The sequence below is a fragment of the Alosa alosa genome, chromosome 8 (genome assembly GCF_017589495.1).
Source record: "Alosa alosa isolate M-15738 ecotype Scorff River chromosome 8, AALO_Geno_1.1, whole genome shotgun sequence".
Taxonomy (NCBI): domain Eukaryota; kingdom Metazoa; phylum Chordata; class Actinopteri; order Clupeiformes; family Clupeidae; genus Alosa; species Alosa alosa.
In genome coordinates, this window is record NC_063196.1 from 23,310,105 (window position 1) to 23,327,741 (window position 17,637).

Consider the following 17,637-nt stretch of genomic DNA (forward strand, 5'->3'; position numbering starts at 1 on the left):
CCCCGAGAGCTCGCGCGCACGCACACAAACCTTCCAAAACGCCACATGGGCTCTGTTATTGTTATTGTTATTGTTTTGTTGTGATGACGAGGTAGCGGGTATACAAACAAGCAAGCATGCGTCCCCTCTCTCGCCACACACACACGCACACACACACATGCACCACACTTGTTCTCACACTTAGCCTACCTTCCACCCAGCAGAGCTGTTGCTGTCTCCCTTGTCTTTGAAGTATGGGACACTTCGCACCATCCAGTCGTAGATTTGGGATAGGGTGAGTCTCTTGTCGGGGGCGCTCTCTATGGCTTTAGTGATGAGGTCCGCGTAGGACAAATTGCCCCACGCGTTTCGGCGAGAAGAGGACTTTCGGGGCGTCTGTTGCTGGCTGCCCGGGGCGCTCACGACCCCAGTGGATTTGCCACTGCCCGCGCCACCTGGTGAGAGTGATGGGAGCGGAGAGCCTCCGCTTTCCTGAGCGGCTGCTGAGTGCAATCCGTCGGCTACCAGACCTGGGCTGCCCTGCTCCTCCTCGAGCATGCTGGAGTCATTGTTGATGGTCATTGCGCTGTCCTCTTCATCATCCTCTTCCTCCGGAATAATGTCTGTGTCCGTCACCTCTGGTTTGGCCGCGTTGGACTCCGGCAGGGGCCAGGTACATGATCTTGGCCGCTTCTGGGGCTCGAAATCCGGGTCGATAACGACATCAAGCGTCGGAATCGAGTCCGGGGCTGTCGGGTCCGCCATCGCCTTGACCTGTGTGTGTGTGTTTGTGTGTGTGTCCCACTCACTGCCTTGTCTGATTTGTGATTGAGTCAGGAAAGAGCTGGAGTCGGACTGTTACAGGCGCATTCCATCAATATGCGGGTCTTCCCCTGTCCAACACTGCAGTATTGCGCTCCTCAACGTTAGTAGCCTTCAGTCAATCCAAAACGTTGATTAAACACTCTCTCCTGCATTAAAAAAACAACAACACTCAGGTCTAAATGTCAGTTTAAAATACACTACCACTCAACATGTGGATAAGAAACACAATGACAACTAGAAGGAACAAACGAACACAAGTGTTTACATTGCCTCTGTTAAAGGTCTAAGCTACACACCATTCACTCTCGACCGCCTGGATTCCACGGCTGTGCACCGAGATCAATTGTGCTGCAATCACGTCGCAGTGATGTAAAAGCCTACTAGGCTACTGTAAGCGACAGCTTCGGTGCTGCCGAGAAGAAAGTGATCTGGCGTCACGCAACAAACGCATCCCCGTCGCGCAATCAATAGCCAGCTGTCAAAATTGCAGTCCACGGGAAGAAAGGGGGGTGGGGGAAAGACCCGAGAGCCGTGTCTGATCTCCCGTAAAACCAGCAGAAATCACCTCTCAGTTCTTGCTCAAAAGTCGCTGTCACCGCTGCCGTCCTCGCAAGTTCTTTTATTCGCGATGGCCCATTGCACTTTGCTGTCACCGTGTCGCTTTTAGAAAAGAGACGATAGTAGCCAAACTGGCGAAAAGAGGGATCTTCTCCCTAATTCAAGTCTATATTAGTGTATCCCAGTCGTCAGTTGGACAAATAAGAGAAAATAGCACGCACGCAAAGTCTACCCGTTTGTGTCTAAGGAGCTTAACCTACTACTACACATTCCGTTCTCCTGACAGCGTTCAACAAGCACAAAGTTACTGCGCTGATAGAGAGGCAGAAACCAGAGACGGAGCCTAACCCCGCTCGGTAGACCTACCCCCTGGATTCCGTGACAGGGATCGCCTTTTAAAGGGCCAGTACAAGACAGACCTGACCGGGGTTGCCTAGACATGTCTAGACAAGCCACTAGGGCAACTATAGGTTTTGGAAGGGAATGTCATCAGCTTGTCATCGGATTGCAATTTTATTCAGGGTATTGCAATTTTATTCAGGGTATTATTCAGCAAACAGCAGTGTTTTGACAAGTTAGAGATTTGTTTAAGTTTAGTGACTGACATTTCGTAAACATTTACTTCAAATTGCAGTGAAACATTGAAAGCATAGACTTTATAACATATATACTACATGCCAGAGTAGCCTATAATCTGTTCCAGTAGCGCATTCTCAGTTCAAGGCTATTGTACAAATGGTTAGGTATTAAGATATGACTTAACATATGAACTATATCAGGTTACCAAACTATGAAAAAAATAGTGGCCATGCATTAAATTTAATTGAATTTCCCCTTGGGGATCAATAAAGTATCTATCTATCTATATATCTATCTATCTATCTATCTAAATGCAGTGCATATATATATCTGGTGTAACATACATCTCTTCTCTTTCAATAATGCTCAGCAAGCATTATACAAGTTTTGGCTTACCTGTCTGACTACAATTAAGAGTCTATTCCATGTGCAATGCAGTCGTACACGGTCCTTGGCCCTTTAACAGCTGTTGGAGGCTGTCACTTAGTGTACACCGGCCACGCCCCTTCAGGCCAGTGTGACTTCCCTCAAACATATGACGTCATTCCGCTCACTCTGAAATCTTGGCGAAGTGCGTGGCGTCTCTCCTCCTCCGCTCTCTCCCTCCATCCTTTGTAGGATATGCGCACCACCCCCACCCTACTTCTCACACTGTACCAAAACATCTCTAGGTCTTTGTTCGCTGGAAGGTGTTTCTCCACTGGTGCGGACAAGACAGAGACCTTGAGTGTGCCCCCCAAAGCCTACTGTTTAATGTGTAAAGTAATGCATGCAAATACGCGATGTGACGGAATGTATTTAGCCTTGTCCCAAGTCTATGAGATATAATCCGGGTAGGGATTCAAATATGTGTGAGGCCTATCCTGCGTTATCACTGGCTTTATTCAGTGTGGACCTTGTATTGGAAGTCTCTAAAAGGTTCAAGAGTTGCCACGGGATAAATGAGCCATAGAGCCCACAACACCTTTGATAAAACTGCGATATTATCCTGTCGTGTTTACAATCCACAATGTATCCGCAATGTTTTGCTTGAACAGTGGCCAGATCCTAACTAGATCCCTGCTAATTGTATTGCAGTTGAATGTGATGCTCACAGGCCTGTGCAAGGCCAGTCATTGTATTTATGATTCAGTCATTTATGACCGCATCGGTGTCCGTTATTTACGCACCACATTCCACTCATTCCCGTGGAGTCTGGCCACTGATAGCGGGAAGACAAGGATCTTGCTGTGGCGCTCTCTGGCCACCCCTCTGCACCTGCGCCTAGCTGCTCCGCGCCGCGGTCCATACCCCCTCCTCGTCACCGCCTCTTTGTTCTGTCCGAGCCATGAAGAATGGCGGACTCAGCATGTATGTCAACATGCACAGAGTTATGGTCAAGGCCGTCTTTGTGTATGTGTGTGTGTGTGTGTGTGTGTTGGGGGTCTCCACGGTCCAACCACGGTCTCCACGGTCCAACTGCTACGTCAGAATACGACGTCTATCGATCCAGTATTTTCAAGAGGTAGCCTAAGCCCACACGCTTGGTCTGAAAACATGAGACAACATTGGAACGTAGGCTATGCAATTTACAACAGACTTTGACTTTGTAACTAGAAATCATTCATCATTGTTATGCCTAAAGACCCAACCCAGTGTGTTCGACGCTTTGCTAGACTATTATGGATTGTAGCCTACGTAACCTGCAGGATGGAATGTTTCTAATTTAACTGCATGTTATGGGAATTTGGCATGTTGTCAGCTAGAGTCTTGCACTGAAGCAAGGTAGCCTTGTGCTTTGTAGGCCAACCAAAGCGCAGCATCAAAATATAGCAGTTGGATGTGGATCATGGATGTGGTTAAGATGCCTCTCTTTACTACAGGTCGCATCCACAGGCTTCTCCAGTGTTGCTCTATATGCTTATATGCATAACGTTCCATCTGACTTTATTCCGTTATGTTGTCGCGCTGCGTGTTATTGTGTCTTGGCATGTGTATGCCATGTCTACAATCCGGCTGCAGAGACGTCTTCATCGGCAGTTTGTGCAGTCTTCCTTCCCGGTGCCAAAGCGGAGCTTTATCTAATGATTCATCGTGGCCTGACCTGCTCGGAGCAATATACACAGCGTGCTGTGCATTCTATCCCTCTCAAAGACAAACAGTACCATTCTGTGTGGGACTGGTGTTTTCCCAGTAAGCGTGCGACCCACCCGAAACTGGGGACTAATGACGTGGTTGCTCTCTGTCTCTCGGACGTGAGTAGCCAACTCAGTAAAAGGAGTTTCGCTAGGGACTTGTGTTTGCACTGGCAACCATTAACAGAGGCTGCCAAAAATAAGGGTATACGGACTTGAGAAGACACTGGAGAGGAAGGAGAAGGACTTGGAAAGAAACCATAGAGATCACTACATTCAGCCCCCATGTCCCTAATAAACCATGGATATCTCTATATTCAGCCCCCATGTCCCTAATAAACCTATATTCTGCTGTTCAGATGCAGTTTCACCGCGCTCACGTCAAAGCGGCAGCTGCTTTCTGACGTCATGAATCAAAACAAAAATATCTTGCGCACGTGGCCACAGGCTGTGCACTGTGGCGCAGTTCTCTGCTGCCACCTACTGTTGGGAATTAGCGCATTCATCAACGTGAGCCACTGAACGGAAATATGTACGCCTAGAGTTATACCAAAGTCCTTTTTGGCAAGTCCCTCCAATCGGCGGCCATATTGTAACGCTTTTTGGGCACTTATCAGGCATCTATTTCGGGCAGAACTGCGTGAGCGCAAGGCGATCACGAATCAAGACACACCAACCCTCGCTCCAGCTGCGAGATCACAACACATGATTGGCACGATGTATTTACAACATACCACACGATTGGCACGATGTAGCCTATTCACTTTGCCAATTTGCCTAAATTTTCATTATAGGCAAAGAGCTGACCTGAGACCTGCTGGATGGGGTAAATCTGGTCATGATAGATTTGATATACAAACCATTCTTAGCCCCAGTCAAGGCCTCATTGTCTTCAGTGTACATGTAACAGCTGTGCTGCTACAACCTTGTTACTCTTTGATACAGTGGAATAAACCTATTAAGTGTACCAGTTATTACTTACATGTACATATGACATGTATGTTGTGTCTTCGATGTCTTGGAAAAGGTCTACTAACATCAGAGGCTCTTTGCCTCTGATGAAAATTTAGGCAAATTGGCAAAGTTTTGTAAAAGCACTCAGTATTACAATGTAACAACTATATGTAGGTACCCACAAATACATAATGCAAGTACAATGATAGTACCTGATAGTACATGTTGTTACACAGGTTGTACCACTGTACCTAATTAGGTAGGTACACTGTAACAGCGACACATTACGAACTGACCCCATATATTTCTATGGGGGATTTTTTGAGTGCTGTCTCCTCGTTAGAAAGTCTCTGGTTCTACTCAGATGATCATCATGATGCGCCTGTGGTACACCTGTGTTCACTCATTTAGTTTATTAGTTAGTCTGCTTAATTAGTGTATTAGTTAATTAGTTTAGTTTGCTTAAACATTCAAGGATGTGTCAGAAGTTCATAAAGAACATCTATCCCCAAACAAAGCTGATGCAGTTTGAAGTCCCGTAGACTGTCTTCAGATCCTCAATAAGCAAATGTACACTTCACACACGTCAAATCCACAATGGTTTCCCTACTAAAACGAGTTGGTTTTGCCAAGAAACTCACAGTGGCCAGACTTAAAGGTCGAGTCAGTGATCGTATACAATTTCAAGCCCTAACATTTTTGTCAAATTCACCAATCATCTCCTCATGACCATTAGCTGCCAATTCCGTGAGTAGGCCTACACTGTAAAACCCAGTCTCTAGGCTGTAAGCAGCCCAGGCTCCGAAAACTGGAAACAAAGAAAGTGCTGGCAGCCGGTCCACCGAACAAAAAACAAAACCATGCATGAAGTTTCTCTGGGAATACTGACGTTTCGTTTGATCCTTTATTAAAATATCATGTATGTTGTTTTGGACAAAAGCATCTGGTAATACATTTAGATCTAAACATACACAAACACAACTTCCTGCACAATCACTGACTGTGCCTTTAAGGATCATTAAACGCTATAGATTTACCTATAGATTATTATAGCAGCAAATAGGAGAGGTCAAAGAAACAGAACAGTATGGAACAGGAAAAAAATCCCCAAAACAAGAAAGAAAAGACTCTTGACTGGCTACAAAAAGAGTTTAAAAGGCTGTGACACTTGCCCAGGGGGTGTTACTGACATTGACCACATTCAGTTAACCACAAGGTGGTGCTGTTTATCTTTGTATGAAGGCAGCATTCCTAATATTTGAAGGGTACAATGTAAAAATGAGGCAGGAGATGTCCATGATCATCCATTTTAGTCAGAAGGAGTTAAAGTCCCTCCTACAATATTAATACATGGACTCTGATTTGCATGCATTCACACGTAATTCTGAGTTTAATTTCAGCAAGAAGTAGAGGTAGTGTGAGGGAACGTCATGGTCGACTCAACGGATCATTTCATCTTGTCAGGTCTGCGATCTCCTTGAAGCCAGTACTGTTCTGTCTGCATTTCGGTCAGTCTTGAAATGGTCCTCCGAAACGCAAAGATCTCCTCTTCACCCGTGAATAAGGAGAGACGGTCCCCGGCATCCTGCAAACACACACACACACACACACACACACACACACACACACACACACAGAGTTAACATTTGTTAACATCAACCCAGCTTTTAGCAATGCTTTATAAATACACTCTGCACCTTCACACTCGTAGTTAAACTAAACACTTGGATCATGACCCTCTTTATCTAATGCAGGTTTTTAATCTCAGAAGAGCCACATAAAAACTTTTGATATTTAACTTGCAGTTACTTTCATTTAACAGAGGCTTTTTTAATACATTTTCTACTATTTTTAAAAGTAATGTGCAAGTAACTTGAAATGTAAAGTGGATTGACAGAAGTATAGGCCTTTAGGCTTCCCATGGGCTAAACACCACCCCCTATTTCCCCAGTGTCCTTTGGTATGCAAAGTAACATCATAGTTAACAACAAAACACTCAATTTCGTTGACATGTCATTGGCGAAATTGAACATTAGGCCTACTAGAGATTAGATTTGGTGATGGCCTTGTAGTCTGACTGGCTCATATTCATGCAAGAATTGAGGCTGTCATCATTTAAGGGCAATTCCACACAAAACTGCCATATCCATAATGCCAACTACAGTTTTGCGCGGAATTGCCCTTAAACGTGAGCGCAGGTTTGTCTTTATATTTTTTATATCTGAGAGAGATTTCTCACATGCAAGTGGAACCGAACAGGGTTAGCACAGCAATACTAACTCGTTGCAGTGCGCGATATATAACCGGCAGTTCATTTTGCGTTTTCAGAATCAGTCTTCGGATGGAAACTTTCCCATTTCAGCCCACTTGTGCTCGCTTGCAAGCTATGCTCGCTGACGTTTCCTTTGTGACATTTTCCTTATCTAGCCTACAGCAAGCGCACACATCAACAATAACAAGTAAAGTGTTCTTGTTGACTGAAATGGAGGGAAATCGGTGATTTTGTTTGATATTGACATGGCAACGAACCGCTAATGTAACAATATTGTGCAAGCTACGAAGCCTTGTCATTTAAAAAATGTTGTCCATCTTTCGCCAACACATTTCGTCCGAGAGCCCCAGCCATGCAGCAAAAGAGCCACTGGTGGCTCACGAGCCCCAGGTTCCCGACCCATAATCTAATCGAGTCCAATGCTAACTAGAGACATAGCGCTAATGAGTCCAATGCTAACTAGAGACATAGCACATCACAACAGCTGGTGTGAGCACAAGAGTACATAAATAGCAGCCATTAAATCATCAGGGGGAGAGAGTGTGTGCATGTAAATATGTGTGTGTGTTTGTGTGTGTGTGTGTGTGTGTGTGTGTGTGTGTGTCTCACCTGTGTAAGGCCCAGGTCATCCAGTAGCACGCGATCTCTCTCCTCGTCCCCGACCAGAGGGCCTTGGTCAAAGAGAGACTCCAGAGGAGCTTCCGCAAGAACCACCACCCTCACCTTCCACAGACAGGGAGAAATAGGGAGGGAGAGGGAGAGAGAGAGAGAAAGAGAGAGAGAGAGAGAGACAGAGAGAGAGAAAAAAAGAGGGAGAGAGAGAGGGTGGCAGAGAGGGAGAGAGAAGGGGGCAAAACAAACATGAAAGAACAGTGACACAGGACAGGGTACATTACAGAAGTTGTGTATGTGTGCGTGTATGTGTGCATAAGTGAGTGTGTATGAGTGTGTGTGTGTCTGTGTGAAAATATGTGAGTGTAAGTGTGAATGTGTGTGTGCATGCGTGTGTGTGTGTGTGATTGTGAGTGTGTGTGTGTGTGCTTACCTTCTGGTCATAGAAGTTGTCTATTAGTGTGGTGAGGCGGCGTGCTTGGTCCTTCATTCTCAGAGAGAGTCTGGGAATGTTCCGGATAAAGACGGTGTCAAACACCCTGGAAATCTCCAGGTAGTCACTGGCACCTAAAGGCTACAGCATGCACACACACACACACACACACACACAATGTTACAATGAAAGATAAAAGTATACAGATTAAAGGGGAGGTAGTGAAGTTGTCAGTCATACTCAACATGTGTGGAAAGTAAAGCAACAAGTGCCAGAACTCCACAAATACGGCATTATAGCTGTGTATACTATTTCCTTTTTGTCAATAATTAATTTGGTACAACATTCATTGTTGTTAGGTATTGTTATTAAATAATTACAACTTTAATTGTCATTATAATTATAATACTCATAATTAAGTAATAATAATCATTAAACAGTGACTTGACCTTGTTCCCCCTAATTACTCTATTATTTCTACTTTTCATTATTGTTAGGTTGTCATCATCTTTACATTGTCAGTATTCTGTATAGGATTCCGACATTGTCAGTATTCTGTTAGGTTGTCATCATCTTTACATCATTAGTATTCTGTATAGTATTCCCGACATTCACAAAACCTTAAAGGATAATTCCGGTATTTAGCACTTTGAGTTAGCCTGGGTGTTCCCATGCTGCCTTGCGCGCTATTTGATTCACGCTGCTAAGGCAGCCTGGAGACCATGGAGCAAATTTTCGCCTGAGATAGGGAACCAATTACAGAACAGGGGGGAAAGCAAGACGATGATGAGCTATGGACAGACGCATTTGATAGACATCCGTGGCACCCAATAAACGGATCTGGGCATTTTTTTCAAATCTGAGAAAATTAACGTTTGGTTCCCAGACCACGTCTCATTGAGAAGCTAACTTTGAGTCCCTTTTCTGTCTCAACTTTTCTGACTCGTTTTGAATCGCCTTTACTGCTTCAGAGTGGCTGCATATCATATCCTTAAAACAACCCTTAACATTCGTTTTCAAAACTGTGCAACTCACCGAGACAGGACCCATCGTCAAAATGTTGGTCTCCACCACTCTAGTTCATCCAAAACAAACCAGAAAAGGGACTCAAAGTGCTAAATACCGGAATTATCCTTTAAGAGGTTTTTTTTCATCGGATTTCTGAGATGTAGAGACAGAGACACAGATAAAAAGGAGAGAGTGATGATACAAAGGAAATGTTTTTCCCACTCATGCTTTTACAAAGCTCATGGGAAATGCAGACAGACAGAGAGATGGATGAATAGATAGATAGATAGATAGATAGATAGATAGATAGATAAATAGATAGATAGATAGATACGAAGATAGATAGATAGATAGATAGATAGATAGATAGATAGATAAGAAGATAGATAGATAGATAGATAAAAAGATAGATAGATGGATAGATAGATAGATAGATAGATAGATAGATAGATAGATAAGAATATAGGTAGATAGATAAGAAGATAGATAGATAGACAGATAAAAAGATAGATAGATAGATAGATAGATAGATAGATAAATAAGAATAAAGGTAGATAGATAAGAAGATAGATAGATAGATAGATAGATAGATAAGAAGATAGATAGATAGATAGATAGATAGATAAGAGTATAGATAGATAGATAAAAAGATAGATAGATAGATGGATAGATAGATAGATAGATGGATAGATAGATAAGAATATAGATAGATAGATAAGAATATAGATAGATAGATAAAAAGATAGATAGATAGATGGATAGATAGATAGATAGATAGATAGATAGATAGATAAGAATATAGGTAGATAGATAAGAAGATAGATAGATAGATAGATAAGAAGATAGATAGATTGATAGATAGATAAGAATATAGATAGATAGATAAAAAGATAGATAGATAGATGGATAGATAGATAAGAATATAGATAGATAGATAAGAATACAGACAGACAGACAGACAGACATATGGATGTTTTGTTGTAATGATTATTTATCAGTTGGTGTGCTCACCTGATCACACAGCTCCTGGAAAGTGCAGTCAGCGATGGAGCCACACGTTCTGCTCAGGTGAAGCTTTCTTCCCAGAACCGTCAGGACCCGCGGGCGGGTAACTATAACAACATGGTACACACACACAACACAAAGTCATTGCATTTGGGTCTTTTGCCTTGAATATGTAAAAGACTGACACAAATGGAAACATGATGTGTGTGTGTGTGTGTGTGTGTGTGTGTGTGTGTGTGTGTGTGTGTGTGTGTGTGTGTGTGTGTGTGTGTGGCCTACTGCAGAACTGAAACATAATTCACACTAAACACTGATACATTGAAAGCCACTTCAGGGCCTCTACATGGCCCAATCCCAGATAGACACACACACACACACACACACACACACACACACACACACACACACACACAGAGGCACAAACAGAGGCGCACACTCACTCCAGACCAAGGACCCTGTGCTAAATAGCTGAGCTCTGCTGTTGTTCAATTAGTATTTGGTCTTTCAGGCAGACATACCCCCCACACACACCCCACCCCTTCTACCCCCACCCCCAACTATGCCCCCTTGGCAGATAAAAGAGTGTTGATGAAGATGAAGTTAGGAGCATACAGTCATTTTGTCAGTGTGTGTGTGAGCATACAGTCATTTTGTCCCTGGGCCAGCTCATGGAACAGATGATCCACTGCCCTCTCCGCTCCAGGTTCGGTCGTCCTGCACACACACACACACACACACACACACACACAGGAAGGGCTATTGACCATGTCAAATTAACAAGGGGCTATTAATGTGTGTGTGTGTGTGTGTACAATATTTGGTAGGATCCTGGGCCAAGTACAGCATGCACAACAGTTTCTATACACATGCATCATTGATTAAAAAAAATAAATAAAAAAAAACATTGGTGCCTGACAATAGTACAGGACCCTGAGTTGAGAGCACAATAGCTAAGATATATTTGTGGCTGTGTGTGTGTGTGTGAGAGAGAGAGAGAGAGAGAGAGAGAGAGGTTGTATGTGTGTGAGGTGAGTATGTGTGTGTGTGTGTGTAAGACCCTTACAGGTAGTACAGTACTCCTGCTGCAGGCATCTCCCTCTTCCTGTAGTCCATTCCCGAGTCTAAGCAGGTTGTTTGGCAGTGCTCCTATACACACACAAACACACACACACACACACACACATTACTGCTTTCAGACATAGGTGTAAGTCTGCATGTTCTGCGGATGTCAAGTGGTTGGGTCGTATATCTGAACAACATAACCGGACATTTGGAACTCCGAACTTAGCCTGCTCTTACACTACTCCCCTCCGGACATTATGTAAATGAGCTCACGTCTGAACGAAGCGAAGAACATGCGGAGATTCTGTTCATTGCGTGTTCAACCACGTTCATTCTGTTCAACCACGCAGAGATTTTGTTAATGTGCGTCGGTGTCATTCACACATAATGTCCAGATGTTAGCATCATATCTGAATCAGCTGAAGGGTTGGACCTCCGTTTGATAAAGATCAGCATATACTGTGAAGGATGTGTCTGAAAGCAGCTTATGATATCTGTGTTTGTTCATTTACAATATATGGTCCCAAGATATGATATTTTTTATGCCATGTCATTGTCCTTTAAGTCAGGTTTCATCTTTCAAACATATCGGTTACACTTTACTTGACAGTGTCGACATAAGAGTGACATGACACTGTCATGAATGTGTCATAAACAAGTCATAAAATTTTATGACAACGCTTCTGTCATTAAGTGTCATTACAAGTTAGGATTAGGATTAGGTTTAGGGTTAGAGTTAGGATTAGGGTTCATATGTCATGACAGTATCATGTGTTCATGACAGTGTCATGTCACTCTTATGTCGATACTGTCAAGTAAAGTGTTACCAACATATCTTGGAATCATCACAGCTTCAATAGGGTAGTTCAATAGCTTGAATTTCCCCTTGGGGATCAATAAAGTATGTATGTATGTATGTATGTATGTATGTATGTCTATCTATCTATCTATCTATCTATCTATCAATCAATAAAACACTAAGGAAAGGTGTTAACATCTACATGTGCAGCAGCTTAACAGTGGATTCTACAGAGAGCAGTAAAGTACAAAAGAAACCCTCAGGTATAACACCAGAGTTCTCTAAACTTTCCAATATGCCCATTAATGTACGCTATATGATAACTGGCCCATTAGTGTATGTGCTATATGATAACCGGCGTATTATCTCCGACGTCTGGAGGCTCCAGACATGCTCCAGTGAGTTATGAAATCAAGTTCCGTTCAAGTTTCTTTTTTCTCCTCCAATCTGTACCATCTCCCTCCCCCTTCAACGGGGAATAATTAGCAATCACTACACAGTAGGAGGAAGAGAAGATATTCTCTCCATCACTCTGCCCCCCATCCCCCCCACCCCATCCCGATTCTTCAGTGCTGTCAACTTTTCTCTCCGGAGCTCAGGGGGTTATGCGTCCAAGCCAATTGGTTGAATCACAGGTAATAACAGGCTGCCAAACAGCGAGCAGCGCAGAACAAAAAGACCCAGAGAGAGAGAGGGATAGAGAGAGACAGAGAGAGAGAGAGAGAGGGGTAGAGAGACATAGAGAAAGAGAGAGGGATAGAGAGACAGAGAGAGAGAGAGAGAGAGGGATAGAGAGACATAGAGAAAGAGAGAGGGAAAGAGAGATGGGGTATGATAGAGGGATCGAGAGGGAGGGAGAGAGAAACAATGTGGGGGAGGGAGAGAGAGACAGAGAAAGAAACCAGTCTCTTCATCATCAACCCTGATGACCTCAACGACGTCTCTGCTTCAACAGACGCCACGGCAACCGCTGTGACGAGCAGGGTGCTGCTGCTGTTCTAGATGCCAGTCTTTGTCTCTGCCCCTCCCCTCCCCTCCTCTGCGTGCTGCTCTGACACCTGTGTCATGGCCTGGGCCTGTTGGGTCACTCCTTAAAGGGTTAGTGGCTAAAACCCTGGGCATACTCTGGGACACTCATTAAAGGTAAGGTGGCTAAAACCTGTGTTATAGCCTGGGTCTACTCTTGGTCACTCATTAAAGGTCATGATCCAGTGATCACCATATAAAAGCAATAAACTGTGTCACCTTTGTACTCAAACAACAGGTTTAATAATGTGTGTTTGTTGAAACGAGAACATTTATTACAAAATGATAAATTGTAATCGTAGCACCAATGGGATTTCAGAATGCATCACAGTACTGGGCGTAGTTCAGTGGACCTGATTGGACCCTACCAGGCATTGAAAGGAGGTTGAGAGACTGCGGCAAAACCATACAGAGACAAATCAGCAATCACACACCATCAATTCATAATGTCTCCATCTGCAAATCCCTAAAAATGAGCTTGTGTTAAAGTAATCTTATAAAGCTCTCCGCCGCCTTACGTCTCTGGAACTCTGTGTGTGTGTGTGTGTGTGTGTGTGTGTGTGTAGTGTGGTATGTGTGTGTGTAGTGTGGTATGTGTGTGTGTGGTATGTGTGTGTGTGTGTGTGTGTGTGTGTGTTTGTAGTGTGGTATGTGTGTGTGTGTGTAGTGTGGTGTGTGTGTGTGTGTGTGTGTGTTGTGTGTGTGTGTGTGTAGTGTGGTATGTGTGTGTGTGTGTAGTGTGGTGTGTGTGTGTGGAGTTGAAGGTGCTGAGAGGCCCCATTACTGACACAACAGTGGAATCTACCAGCTGTCCTCATCGTCTACCACTAAAAAGAAAAACGAGAGAATGCGAGATGATGGGAGAAGACAAAAGCCAATGAGAGAGAGAGGGAGCAATAGAGAGAGGGAGCGAGAGAGAGAGAGTGTGAGAGAGAGAGAGAGAAAGAGTGAGTTGAAAATTGAGCAGGACAGAGAGGAAGAGCACAATCAGTGTGTAGGCAGTGATGGGAGGATATTTATAATCAGGGGTGATAGGGCCGCTCCCGATGATCATTATGTGATTATGGCCTTTTGATAGACTGGTTAGGAACCCAAACTCTTCACCACTTCCGCCTATTGTCCTTCGCTACTCTCTTCCTCTCCCTCGCTCTCTCATTCCCTTCCACTCTCTTCCTCTCCCTCGCTCTCTCATTCCCTTCCACTCTCTTCCTCTCCCTCGCTCGGTCTCCATCCCTCTCACATGTGTCATTTTCACATCAGCCAAACATCTGCAAAACTCCACTATACTAGAACTAGACATGGGGGCATTCAGTCCCCAACGTATGAGACTAGAACTAGACATGGGGGCATTCAGTCCCCAACGTATGAGACTAGAACTAGACATGGGGGCATTCAGTCACCAACGTATGAGACTAGAACTAGACATGGGGGCATTCAGTCACCAACGTATGAGATTAGAACTACATATGGGGGCATTAAGTCACCAACGTATGAGATTAGAACTAGACATGGGGGCATTCAGTCACCAACGTATGAGACTAAAAGTTTGAAGAGAAAATAGCTTCATTTCAATTGTTCAGGGTCTGGGTCTGTAATGTCACGCATAGTATGCTACATTCATAACTCTTCAATATGTAGCAGACAGATGTATTAAGAGCAGCTTGTACTAAATGTTTTAAAAGAGTGCCATTGACATGGTCTCAAATGACCCTTTGGGCTCTAATCTGTGTAACAATGCACCATGCAATGTGTTAATACCGTCCCGCTACCCTGGAAATCCACAGTTCTCGCGAGAGCACAATGGAATTGTCTCTGCGAGACACTCTGGCAATGAGCAATGATGCACGTTACTTGTACCCCTTGCATCCCGGGGAACCAATCAAATCGGCGTATCTGATATAGGCGGGCCAGAGACGAAGCTAAACTGATGACTGACAGCTGCAATGTTTGAGGTCAGTAAACATTGGTCGAGTGTTATCCAATTGGTCGCCGGTCCGGAATCATTCAGAGTAAACATTGGTCTAGTGTTATCCAGTTGCGTGCAGTGAGATTTTCAAATGCATGCTTGTTGCCGCCCTTCGAGTTGGGCCATTACATTGTTCGTGGCCAGGCCCTTAATCTTTCTAGATTACCAGGGTCTGGATTTTCCAGGCTACCGTCCCACATGAACTAATAGCAATTTAATTACTGAGCAAAATCATTTTGCTTATTTCCAACCACACAACACCATGCTACACACAAATGGGTCAGCGAACAGACAAGGAGTTTCTCTCATTCAAAGTCAACCTCCGTCATGTTCCTGTAGGTGTTGGAAAATGCCACCCTACCGATTTGTGTTACATTGCCCCCCGCAACCTGTTAATAAACCAGCAAATATTGGTACCACCTGCTCCCACTGTTGGGTGTGTGCAGGACAGTAGCCTTACATATAGTGAGGAGTTTCTGCAGGACAGTAGCCTTACATATAGTGAGGGGTTTCTGCAGGACAGTAGCCTTACATATAGTGAGGAGTTTCTGCAGGACAGTAGCCTTACATATAGTGAGGGGTGTCTGCAGGACAGTAGCCTTACATATAGTGAGGGGTTTCTGCAGGACAGTAGCCTTACATACAGTATAGTGAGGGGTGTGTGCAGGACAGTAGCCTTACATACAGTATAGTGAGGGGTGTCTGCAGGACAGTAGCCTATAGTGAGGGGTTTCTGCAGGACAGTAGCTTTACATACAGTATAGTGAGGGGTGTCTGCAGGACCGTAGCCTTACAGACAGTATAGTGAGGGGTGTCTGCAGGACCATAGCCTTACGTATAGTGAGGGGTTTGGTGTCCTGTAGCTTGTAGTCTATCCTCACCGTATCTAAAACTATTCTACTCAGTACAACACTGCTGGATATGTAAATGTCAAACACACACTTCCTGGTGACGTGTGCTTGGGGGGGATCAGAGGTGTAAATAAAATATGTCCCTCCTTCCTCACCCACCTGACACCTGACCGCTCGGATCATCGTGATAATCATTCTCATCATAATAACACCCTGTGATATATCAAGATAATCGAGCACCCTGAGTGAGCAGACCGTAGGTCAGTCCAGGCCCGTTGTTATCCTTCATCTGTGACTTGCTCTGAGGTTAAAGCACTGACCTCCCATCAGCAATCAGGGAGACAGCAGCAACAGCAGCAGCAGCAGTATACTCCATGCAGATGGAGTGCATTAACTCACAGGTCACTGGGTTACCACTTAACTTCAACGCTCCTTCATGAGACTGACATAATCATCCAACAGTGTCTCTACCACGCAGACGGACGGACGGACAGATTGCACAAGAATCATTCGGTAGCACTTAACTTGTCTTTAACTCTACTTCATGACACTCACATAACCTCATGACTCTACCATGCATGCAAACAGACTGCACTAAATACACAGCGGTCCTTCAATAACACTAACTTGAACCTTGCTTCATATGACTAACATAAACCACCCACTAACACACTGCTTAGGCCGACTTCAACACTGACCACTGACCAGACGTCTGACTATAGGTCAAGCATGAACTGGTCGTTTTTCTTTGGTCAAAAATGGTGATGATAAAACACTCACTCTCTCCCTTACACTTACACACACACACACACACACTCTCTCTCTCTCTCTCTCACACACACACACACACACACACACACACCTCTCTCTCTCTCACACACACACACACACTCTCTCTCTCACACACACACACACACACACACACACACACTGTCTCTCTCTCACACACACACACACACACTCTCTCTCTCTGTCTCACACACACACACACTCTCTCAATTCAATTCAATTCAATTCAATTCAAGAATGCTTTATTGGCATGACAAGCTCACTTATATTGCCAAAGCAGTTATACAATAAATCTGAACACATACATGTCAGTAGATTTTCATAGGAATAAAATAAATAGGTAAAATAAAGTAAAATGTAGTGTATGATGCAGTGTGTGTGTTTGTGTATGTGTGTTGTGTGTGTGTGTGTGTGTGTGTGTGTGTGTGTGTGTGCACACCTGTCTGCATGTGTCTGTGTGTGTGTGTCTGTGTGTGTATTTATTTGGTGATTGGTGGTTATTTGGTGATTGTGGCATGTTGATACATATTGGGCAGCAAGATATGCTTTATCTCCTTCTCCTAATAATATCTTTAATTTTGATATGTCATTAAGTTCATTAAAATTAGGAATTTCTGAGTTAAATTTGTTGAAGAAAAGGTTTCTTGTTTGATTGAAGGATGTACATTGTAGGAGGAAGTGCATCTCTGTCTCGACCTCACCTGTCATGCAGTAACCACATATTCTGTGTTCTTTTGGTTGCCATGATTTTCTGAGTCTTCCTTTTTCGATTTCCAATTTGTGGTCACTTAGCCTGTATTTGGTT

At 43.9% G+C, this 17,637-nt stretch overlaps 2 protein-coding genes across 5 annotated transcripts in view; both read right to left on the reverse strand.

Annotated features, from left to right (window-relative positions):
• foxo3b (forkhead box O3b) overlaps nucleotides 1-2,418 on the reverse strand; it is a 55,229-nt gene extending 52,811 nt beyond the window's left edge. Inside the window, exons 1-2 of one of the 2 annotated variants that reach the window (XM_048250248.1) lie at nucleotides 2,338-2,418; nucleotides 190-950 (exon numbers count right to left, since the gene is read on the reverse strand). In XM_048250248.1, coding sequence (XP_048106205.1) covers nucleotides 190-744 — 555 coding nt within the window. In that variant the 5' untranslated portion in view covers nucleotides 745-950; nucleotides 2,338-2,418. Of the gene's footprint in view, nucleotides 1-189; nucleotides 951-1,100; nucleotides 1,716-2,337 lie in introns of those variants that run through there. The other variant, XM_048250247.1, reaches the window with a different exon arrangement.
• Nucleotides 2,419-5,888: 3,470 nt separating this feature from the next.
• afg1lb (AFG1 like ATPase b) overlaps nucleotides 5,889-17,637 on the reverse strand; it is a 58,673-nt gene continuing 46,924 nt past the window's right edge. For all 3 annotated transcript variants that reach the window (XM_048250008.1, XM_048250009.1, XM_048250010.1), the window contains 6 exons: nucleotides 11,403-11,485; nucleotides 10,983-11,053; nucleotides 10,346-10,446; nucleotides 8,327-8,467; nucleotides 7,891-8,004; nucleotides 5,889-6,594 (listed from right to left, as the gene is read on the reverse strand). In XM_048250008.1, the coding sequence (XP_048105965.1) occupies nucleotides 6,457-6,594; nucleotides 7,891-8,004; nucleotides 8,327-8,467; nucleotides 10,346-10,446; nucleotides 10,983-11,053; nucleotides 11,403-11,485 (648 nt within the window). In that variant the 3' untranslated portion in view covers nucleotides 5,889-6,456. The remainder of the gene's footprint in view (nucleotides 6,595-7,890; nucleotides 8,005-8,326; nucleotides 8,468-10,345; nucleotides 10,447-10,982; nucleotides 11,054-11,402; nucleotides 11,486-17,637) is intronic.